The sequence below is a fragment of the Argopecten irradians genome, chromosome 4 (genome assembly GCF_041381155.1).
Source record: "Argopecten irradians isolate NY chromosome 4, Ai_NY, whole genome shotgun sequence".
In the NCBI taxonomy this organism is placed as follows: domain Eukaryota; kingdom Metazoa; phylum Mollusca; class Bivalvia; order Pectinida; family Pectinidae; genus Argopecten; species Argopecten irradians.
The window spans coordinates 24,970,285-24,981,772 of NC_091137.1; the positions used below are offsets into that span (position 1 = coordinate 24,970,285).

The 11,488-nt window shown below is 35.6% G+C and overlaps 1 protein-coding gene across 1 annotated transcript; it reads left to right on the forward strand.

Moving 5' to 3' along the window:
- Positions 1-9,703, forward strand: LOC138322196 (transmembrane protein 26-like). Its single transcript, XM_069266246.1, has 3 exons — positions 1-85; positions 8,368-8,438; positions 8,942-9,703. Exons 1-3 carry the CDS (start codon positions 1-3, stop codon positions 9,701-9,703), a joined length of 918 nt encoding a protein of 305 aa, XP_069122347.1.
- The last annotated feature ends 1,785 nt before the right edge of the window (positions 9,704-11,488 follow it).

Consider the following 11,488-nt stretch of genomic DNA (forward strand, 5'->3'; position numbering starts at 1 on the left):
ATGGCTTCCTTCTTTGTTCCGATTGAAGTAAAGGCGGTCCCACGAAAGGATGGATATAACACTCTTCTCAACAATGGAGCTACTGGTATGAAGCTTTTTCTTTTTATGATTTGTCCAAAGATGTAGGCAGTCAAGCGCTACCATCTTTCTTTTTTCCATATCTTGCACTCAGACTGAGCTAACGTAATTTTTTGTATGTTATTGATCTGAGCTGTTGTTCCTTGCACTTCCCTTTTGAAAAAAATCATCTTTATTAACCCGTTACTTATCTGATGACAAATCTGGCCATACAGCTTAGGCCTCAGCACCATAGGACTCCCTTGCTTTCTTTGTCTGATTAATCTTGTTGATCATTCTCCTCTTTCTCCACCTTCGTGGCAAACATTTGGCTTGGCCTTTGATTCACTGCATTTCTGTCTTGACTTCTCTCTTTTCTTGTAAGCTTCATGAAATTCTCGGCCTGCTGGAGTCTTGTGCAGGTTTCCCAAGATATCACAGGCCACTCTGTCCCCAAATTCATGCGTAGAGCACCAGCATAGCATCGAATGTTCCACGACCATCGATTACAATGGTTAAACACCTTTCCCCCATCAAAATTATCCTGATGTCATTATCGACATCAAACATTCCTCCATTTTTTATATGAAATTTCTTATCAGGCAATGGCTTTTTTCAGTAACTCGGTTGATGATAAGCGATGCGGCTTTCATAATTTCGTGAGAGATTTTAATGTCACCTGTCTTTACACCAGTACTCCCTCTTGACTGTTCCTTTTCCTTACGTGACATACCGTTTGTCCATTAACTGGCTTGTTGTGACATCAGGTCATCTGCCTCGAGCTTACCCTTATTGACCAGATGTCTGTGGTGTCCTCCCCTTCTTTGGCTTTACAGAAGTCTTTGCTGCATTTGGTTTGGTCACCCGACCGACCCTAACTTTTTACACCCTACCTTATTTTTTTCAACTTTTCTACGAAAAAAAAAATTAAATAGTCGTGATTTCGATATCAGACTCCGGTTTCGCCCATCATTTTAGAATGAAAGACACATAAAAAAAAAGAAAAAATCCTCCCGACCGACCGACCCTATTTTTGCCAATGTAACCCTAAACAGACATATTTTTTGACCTAAACACTATATCGAATAGCATGTGCTAAAAGTTTTACTGCTGCCTCTTTGTTGGGGTTGCTAGACCTCATTTGAATTGTACATGTAATTGCTGTCACCATTCTTATACGCAGCGCCTTGGTTAGATTTCTTTTTCCTTTTAAAGAAGGATTGTCAATCACTATATTCTCAAGGTTAGCACGTAAGCATTTTCAGTACGGTTAGCTCATTCCAGTTTTTCAACATAAGGTCCCTATAATGGCACTTTTCCCCTGATACTTGCAAAAACAGACGAGTCCCCATCTCCAATGAGTTTCATATAGCGAATGCCATAGTGATCAGCCTTTAAAAACCCTTCCACAATCATATCAGATATATACTTTGGCTGCTTTTGCTCCATTTTTGAAACACTCATGAAGTTTGGGCTGACTTCCTGATGTTTCTGCAGGACTGCATACGTAACAATATTTATTCCTAATTCCGATATAGAGACATTAGTTTCTTTGTGTCTAATCCAATTATAATCACAAACCCGCCAAGGGCATTGTAATTATGTTTTTGTGAGCGAGCGTTTACTCCATCCGCCATTACAGATCACTGTGACCACAGGAACTCTTGTAAATAAATGAGGAAAGTCAGAGTTACAACGCAACACCGGTAAATCAACACGTCATATATACAATGTAGCTAGAACTCAGTAGTCCAATAGGCCTTATTATACCTCCATTTGCAGTATTGATATTTCCATCAAACATCTGCTTCACACGGCATGACAAGGTTAAAATTTGCAGAAAAACCTTTATTCATATTGTATATACCTAACATAGGAATAGTTAATTGAGAATGTTAAAAAAAATATTGAAAAATAAGTTTCGAAAGGGACGTCAATTTCACCTTTCTGACTAAGCTTAACTGTCACCGGAAGAAAATCTTCGAATTCGCTTTAAGTTTTGTACCAATCTCTTGCTGAAATAAACTCAAATCTTCCAAATATAATAATTTAAAATGTCAATGTTAAATACTTTTCGATGAAGTTATCGCTTTCCTTAGAATAGAAGAAAAATATTGCTGCTTTCCAACTCTGACCTAATTGCGCCACCACCAGAAGTTGGTACGATGTAATTTAGTTGCTCAACTGCAAAAACAAAAACATTGTTATAAAGTTATTTAAACCCAAATCTTGACGAATTACGTATATACTATAAACAAGAAATGAATAGAATAACACAATGATAAAGCCAATGGGAGTAAATTGATTTATTTAGAATATATTTTATCGTGGCGTAGGAATACACTTAAAAGTACGTCGTGCTGAATTTATTTAAAATATATGTTGAAACATCGTTTAAATCTGAAAACTGTTTCCATCTTTTTAATTCCAATTGATTTTGATACCGCTTTACAGCTGATTTTCTTTTAACAACTTTCAGGCGTTAAGCTACAATATACTCCCGTACTCGCGTGCATCCACACACTTTTCATGTTCATTTGTAGAGTAAGTTCTATTTACCATTTTACACACAATTTATTAGTAGCAAATTTTCTCTTTGCTTGTATCTGTACTCTTGCCAAAATTACTCCTATGAGTATCCATACTTCCTAATAAATCCATTCACGTATAATGAATTTTATTTAAACGTTCGTGTTACTGCTTATGATATTTTAGTGTTGGAAATCCAAATGTAAAAAAATGTAAAGTCAAATATTTCCACTCATTCCCATGGTCACGCGGAGGTCGATTTAATTTTTAAATTTCACTATCCAAAACATTGAGTTCAATAGGGTAGTGTCTTATGGCCACCCTTTTTCTCACAAACAAGCTCCTCCAATAATTCTTATTTTTATTTTTCAAAGAAAATTCTTATACAAATTAGAAGCCATTGATTCGCTTAATGTGCATATAGGTGAAATATAAAATAAAGACTTGCGATTATGTATATTGGGGTGGTATAACACCATAAAAGTTTCGCGTAATAACAAAGTTTTGCGTAATAACGCGATAGTCTCGCGTGATCACGCGAATATTTTTTTTTTCTACCAAAATGAGCCGAATCGGCTTTCGTACATTTCGGACTTGTCGTGATATATAAGAGTTTGTGTGACTTAGATTTTGGTGCTTAGTATGCAATGGTACATTCATTTTTTTTTGGACTGTTTTTCCGAAATTTAGCTCACGTGTTCTCGATTAATGAATGCTTTTCCTTGTTTCATAATGGAAAGTTTGTCACATTTTGAAGCATTTCTACTTTTTTATTCACAAAATTTTTACGCTCGAATCTGCCCATATATCAAGACACGGGAAAAACTTAATATCTTTAATATAAACAATCAAGTCTGTTAGTCTGCCACTGCATGTCCGCTGATATGTGTTAAAATTTAACTCACCACAAGCAACACGAGTCCCAATAGAATCCGATTAAGTTTTTCTATTGCTACACGCCATCTCTAAATTTCATTCCTAAGAGTTTATTTAAGGTGCTGCCGACTCCATTCTAATTTCCCCTTCTTTGTTGCCAATGCAGATACATTCTTTTTCTCAAACGCTTTCGTTCAGCTATTTTGTTTACTTTAAGTACGCAACAATGCGCATGTGCGAAACTTCATTTGCATACTATCTTTTCAGTCTGTCATTGTAATAATTCAAGGATTTCCTTCAATTTTGTATTCAAAACACATTTGTTCAATCTCATACGCATAAAGAAATTAAATCTAATGTTTTTTCATCTTTTCTTCCGTTTATCGGATTTTACAAAAAAAAAATATTTATTTGATTGTGCGAATACCTTTAATGTTATTTTACAATTGTTTTCAAAGCTCCTAGCTATTGAAAAGATACAGATTCCAAATTAACAAACTACTTTAATTAAAGTGTTTTCAAATTTTGTCGTAAATAAAGGGATATCGACCATCTATCTATTTTATGTCGGAGCATTCATCTAAATTTTTACTAGCATCAAAATTCACGACACGTGTTTTAGCAATTATGATGTCACAATAAGTCTGTTTTACCCAGGCGCTTGTGCAATACTCTATCTGATCGACCACAGCACGATAGGAGAGAAAAAAACGTCATACCCGACACAATATATTTGTATTTGTCACAATGTATTTCTATAAGAATTATGACTGACATGTATTTAATTAAGATCGACCTTCTATCGATTGTTCATTGTCCTACAACCTTAAGTAGATAATAAATGTCATCAGTGACAATGTGTCTTAGTCTATTTAAACATCCCATGTAACTGACGATCTCCTAAACAATTAGACGTAAGACTATGTACCAGGGCTATCAGCAGGGAACCTTTTATATATTAATGTTTACATCGTTGGTTGTACGTAGCGTAAATAATACAATGTATAGACTAGTGTTAGGACATTCTTTTAAATCAATATTCTCTAATTCCAAACGGAGATAAAGAATATCGATACAAAATATTTATTTTTTCTATTCTAATCATCTCTCGCATGTCATTTTTTGTTGTCTCGTCACGTTATATAATGAAACCATCCAATCACTCATATTATTTTTTCTGGTATGCTGCGTGTGTTAATATCTCTCTTCTTTGAAACTATTGCAAGTTATTGAAATAGTTTTATTTGAGTGCCAAGTTTGATATTTGGTATCCGTCTCTATATTGTTGAAAAGATCATTTTAAGACAAACCCATGCCTACAATGTATATGTACTCTTTAGCTAAAATATACACGATCTATTTTCTTTTTTTTTGTTTCCGATTTGGTGTATCCATATCACTATCTCATATCCCGTATCATTACTGGCGAATCTTGTAAAATAAAACTGATTGATAGTTTGTATTGTGAACTGTACGTCACGCTTAACCTTCAAAATAGTTAAATAATGGATCGTTTTTAACGCATGTCATTTGACCGCTTTCCGCGTACTTGAATTGCGGAATTCGTATTTTTATGTCGTTGTTATAGTAGTTATATAAGGAACCTACGAACTCATCACCGCACAAACTTGTTAAAGACGGAATTTGCACTAACAAAGGGTTTGACCACGTGATTTACGGGCCATGGTCAGGGATATTAGCTAACAGTATAGGCATGAACTACTGTCAAACCTCGGTGAATCGAATTTCTCGCTGTATCGAACTTTTTGATTGGTCCAGAATTTCTTCACCGTATAACATTACTAACAAACCCATGTAAGTTTTATGAATCGGATTTTTCGATATATCGAACTTTTTTTCATGTGCCATTTGTTAATAAATCATAGGTAACTAACACTCGATTATTAACTAAAAAATACCTTAGTAAAAAAGTACAGATCAGGTGTTCATCGATGCCCATGTATATGTAAGTATGAAATCAATTTTGATTATCATCTATTTTTTCGCATCATGTTTGATGGATTAGATTTGATAAGATAAGAACACCTTCGACCATCAAAATGTTCTCCAGGCGTGAATGATACCATCTTATCAATAAACTCCGTTATTTTTGTAATGTGGTTAACTTTGGATGGCCCAGTATCGGGTGATAAAAACAAACGGAGTAATATCAATATTTTCTCGAAGCATGGATTGTAATTGCCTATATTTTATTCGTCATTTGAGTCATTAATATGTTTCGTTTATTGATTTCAGAAACCTGAATGACTAAAAGATAATTTTAAGTATTCATTAATGCGTCTATAGCTATAATGATAAAAGTAAATAGGCTGTATCAGCTGGAACGCTTTATCACGCCCAGTTTACTTCGTTTCGTCTAGGTAGAAGCGTCAATATAGTGTCACGGCAACGTGTGGTTGGGGATATCAATTTCTACACCGTTACGTGTTGTTAGGGGTGTAAACATCAATACTCTTTTGATTATCTACACGTAACAAAATATGCAGAGATAGGAGAGAATCACAATTTGTTGATTTTAATACATTTTTTGAAGATATTTAATTGCAATTGAAAGTGCTGTGTATATTTTGACGAACATCATTTAGCTAGGAGAAAATCGAGATGAAAACAACAACTTCAGGAAGCGAAAGTCTAGCAATGACACGAACGGAGAAAATGTATATTTTCAAGGCGTTATTCGTCCGTTTTTTGTTCTGTCTTCACAACTTTGTGGCGATATGGAGGACAATAACGGTGATAGGAGACCCTCTTTACTGGATCTACGCTACCGTCTATCTACTGGTGATTGTAGAGACCGTCTATTGTCTCAAAGTCAGGAAAGGCAAAGAGCACTCGTGGTAAGAATATTTTATATTGTAAGGAAGGGCAAAGAGCATTCATAGAAGGAACATTTTATACCTACCTGATTTATCAAGAAATGCATTTATATTTACTATTGTTGAAAAGGTGGGTATATAGGGCTCATGCTGAGAACATTTTATGATTTTGTAAGGAACGGCTACAAACGTTCGACGTAAGGACATTTTATATCCGTCAATGTTTTCTGTATATCTATCAGTAAAATGTTAACAATAAACCAGAAATTAAAAAAATACAATAAAAAACTACAAAAATAAACAAACAATATGATACACACGAAAACATATCTTTTTTTCAAAATTGTTAAGTTTTCTAAACTACGAAAGAAACATCCACTGAAATCACGTCTAAAGCGCCCTTGCACCAAAGTCTTTTAAAAAAGTCTCATTATAACATGCCAATTTAACACGAATTAAATAGGGGGAACACGATATCATATTTACGAACTAAAACCACAACTCTCTTTGAAAAACAAATGTGAAATTGTTGTATCGATATTAGGATTTTTTATATGAAACACACTTGTAAATTTTTTTTCTCAGTTTTAAAACTTATGTACAGTAGCAGAAAAATCGTTTTTTTTACATATATTCGAAGTGTACGCTATGAACAATTCCATGATCTGTTTTATCGCACCATGGTTTAGTTTTATCAACTTGTCACATGGGCCGATCTGAATTCCCCTTTGATGTAGTTTATGTCTGGAACTGGTATCGACATTTTGTCAGGGCTTTTACTATCGTGTTATTCCCAAACAATTGTCCTTTACAGAGAAAAGTTCCAGAGTTAAATCTAAATACTGGTCAAAAAGAAATTTTCACACAGTTTTATACTATAACACCACCAATGCTAGAATAGATTTAAACACATTTCTCAGCGGTGCCAAAAATGTTTAAGCAAACAAAAAAGAATTGTTAATTTCCTTTTTTATTTTATTTTCATTCCATCAAAATCCTTCATAGCACAGATGAGACTTATTAAATTAAAAATATATTCACAATATCAGATTCTAATTACTAGTATACGACAAGTCTCTTTACCAATACGTTAGTTCCGGAATCTCTAGCCTGACACCGACTCGATGTTTACAATAACAATACACAGACAGTGGAGTATAATGGGCTGCCTGATGACGGCTGCTAGTATTGTCGCCATGATTTTACATTATCTGCCTTATATTTACTTTAAGGCATGAATTACTAGAGGAAAATAGCGATGTTTGTATAAACTATACTCGACCTTATTAGGCGTCAGACGGTGTTCACGTTGCAAGAGTATTAAAAGAACGCATACAGAAACATATGGATCATCAATAAACCAGAACCACTTCATATCGGTCTAACATCTGTGGGAAAAGTAAGGTACTTGGTATAAAATGTCCTAAATCTGTCCTGGTCGTGCTCCTATTACTACATCTTTTCAACATTACATTGCCTTCGATTTGTTAACTGGTTTCTTATCTACTATGTTTTATTACATAAGTTTTTCAACCATTGCACTATATATTGGGAACTATAGGTAGCTATATAGGTAGGCTACTACCCACATTTAATGTTATAACATATGGCAATATACAGCGTAACCCGGGTATATTGAAGACCTCGGGGAATGGAAAATCTTTTCAAATTATTCAGATATCAATATATTTCAGGAGAAAGACAATGAACATGTGTTAGCAGAGATTGTATTTCATTTCGTATTAAGGATATATCAGTATAACCGATTTCAAATTACCTGGGTCCTACTTTATTGTTATTTATCGGACACCAAGTATTTATTCATATCTGCATCATATACATAATTTAGAGCTGTAAATGAATTGGCACTTCAAAGTCATGACGATAACCATTAAAATTTCACTGCGCTTAAAATAAGTACGTTGATTAGGATACCATTATGAAGTAAGTATACTTAAAAAAATGCTAGTCAGTTATAACATTCTAGAAGACTACTGTTTTTATTTTAGGATATCTTTTTGCACGTTCGTATTTACCATAATCAACGTGCCCTGTATTTGGCGTCTAGAACTCGACAAGATAAATGGGGCGCCGGACCGTAACATTTCAACGGCTGAGGCACTCAACCTGCTATATGGGGTAAGTGAAAAAAGATTATTGTGCCTGAAAAGAAAATCGAGTGTAAAATATTTGCTTATTAGTGTGTCAAAAGGATTGTATTCAAACTCAAAATCGATTACGAAAAAATGAAAACTATCTGAAAAAATACTCAAATCCCAAAATCTTCATTGCGACTCCAAAGCGATTGAACAGGTAACAAACGATTACACATAAAAGGTGATGATAGAGCCAGATATTCCAACAGAGTGAACGTTTTCGGCTTCGTTGATAGTCACAGTTGGTAACCAAGCATTGCTCGATTGGTGTTGATGCTTTTATATTAACTGTGTATTTACGGAGATTATTTTTGCGCGTGTATATGTTTGCTAAGTAAGCATGCAAACAGCAATCCAACTGTTCGCGGGGTGATTATTTTCGAAAAAGCGAACATTTCTACATCGCTGATAATTTCACTTATAGAGAAGGCCCAATCTTGTTGTTGTGTGGCCAACTGCAATTTAAATTGTGACTACTATTTTTAGGATGGTCTCTCCGGGAGTCTCACAGACGAGACGTGGGTGTTTACCATTGAGCAGACGTTCCTACTGCTGATTATTTTTGCCAGGTGGATCCTACCAAAGGGAAGATTAACAAGAGACAAGTTATCCCAACTCCTCTTCGTCTTCCTCAGCAAGGCCTCCGATATCACGGATTTCTTTCAGCTGTTTGACGAAAACCAAGTCAAGCGTGACGACGTAGTTGTATATTCTATTCTTAGTATCTGGACTCTCAGTGTCCTTCAGTTCAGCCTCGTCTTGACTGAGACAAAAGACATACAAACCGGAAGTGACGGAAATAAGAATGAAACAGGTGTGGTGAATACATGTCTTGGAACTGATGTTTGGAGCAACGTCGTCTCCTTGGTGATGGAAGAAATCCCATTTTTTGTTGTAAGAATGTACGCTATTGCAACGTACAATCTAGTCACCTATAGCATAATATTTTTTGCTGCTAAGAATATGTTGATGATCACCATGCTTGCTTATCGACTTTACAGTGTCTTCAATGACGTCCGAGAGACTCGGATGCTAAAATCAAATAGTGTATCTCCTACACCCAATCCTGCATCCGGTGCATTCCAAAAGTCTAAGGATCCACCAGAAAATGTCGTAAAGCGACAGGCTTTCATGGATAAAGGAAGTGACAACACTAAAGAAAACGACGAAGCATACGTTTCCAAACATCGAGCAAAAAGACGTCCAGATACATTCGTCGTAGGCATCGATGATTATATAAATTCTTGATTAGAGAAAAATATTTTCTTCATGTTACATTTGTGAAATCAAAATGCTTTTAGGAGGCTTTAAATCAGACAGCTATAACCATCGACATAATGGATACAGAAATGGTGAAGAGGAAGTACTCATAAAATATTTATCAACACAAAATGCAATTATAATGCATAAAAAGCACATTATTTTAATGAGTAACTTACAAATAAATTAAAAGACTAGCCTGATTTCGACATGAACGTGAAACTAATGTCGGAGGACAGCCAATGGAGCGGTCACCCATCCATGACATGACCAAGTTCGAACTGCTAAACTACAACATAAAGACATGACACTCGACCTCTTGCTATACTTTCTTTTTCTCGGGACTGACACTATATAACCTCATCAAACAAAAAGAAAATGGATGAGATCATGATTCTCCTATAACTCCCATTGATGTAATGATATGTAAAACATGCTTTGTATTGTCGTTCTGACCGTTTATGACATAATGACGCAATGCGCATTTTTTGTCCGTACTTGCTTGCTACCGGAATGAAAAAAACCCAATTGGTCTATGTTACTCGAAAACGTGAATTGAAAAATGATTTTAAATGTTGAATATCCTAAAGATGGAACATATTGGTGAAATTGTTGGAAATGTCCTATTGATTTTACCGCGAATTACGTCGGGGCTACATTTAACGTGGCCAGCGAGAATTTTGATTTGGCAATAACATTAACGCCATATTTCTGATTGGAATAAAAATAACAGAAAACGGAAATATAAGCATTAAACTGCCTTCTTGAAGGAATTATGGGCCTATAACACTACTCCCAGGATTGCAGACAAACTAATTATAACAAGTTAATGCGCGTTATTCAATTTGACTGCAATCCTGGGAGTATACCAGGACCATAAATCCCCACAAAAGGCAAATTAATGTTTAAATATGCAATAGGAATACCCAGATCTATGAATCATTAAAGACGTTTGAACTATTCGCAGTGGACATGGACCAGAGAACTAATCACAGTCGACATGGTCCAGAGAACTATTAATAGTAGACATGGACCAGAGAACTAGTCAGAGTCGACATGGTCCAGAGAACTAGTCACAGTCGACATGCTCTAGAGTACTAGTCATAGTGGACATGGACCAGAGATCTAGTCGCAGTCGACGTGGACCACTTTGACTAGATAAACGTTTTATTTTCAGTCAGAGCCATATATGGTGGGTTGTGAATGTAGAGTGCGTGCGCGTTTTGGGGGACTGTAACGTCTAGTTGTGTTTTTATGATAGCGTCTTCACATGTCAACGTAAGATAATCCATTACAATCCTTACTAACCATTACAGATTCCGTCGCTTTTACGGTGCTTTACTACTGCTGTCATGTGGTGGCAAAAATTTTCACTACAATCCCGTTACTGTTCGATTACGTATATTCTGACCAATCAGAGCGCTCGTTTCTTACTTGATGGTAGCTAATTTTTGCGCTACTTTCGCTTTCAGACAGTCACGCTGTTCATTTGTAACGAGCGCTCTGATTGTGCTGTCGATTCTCACTTCGGCCAATCAGCGTATGGGTTTCCCAGGCACCGTAACAGCGGGTCAGGAGGCCAAGGGATCATCGACGTATGTCGGTATCGCTTGCTAGGCGAAGGTGTATAATAGTGATTAGTAAAAATTTATGCTCCTTTTATCGTCCTCTCAGAGACACCTTTCGAGCACATCTTTATAAGGTAAAACTGAATAATTTTCCTAGAAATGCCTGAATTCATATTATTAATTCATCCTTGATGGTTGTGAAATG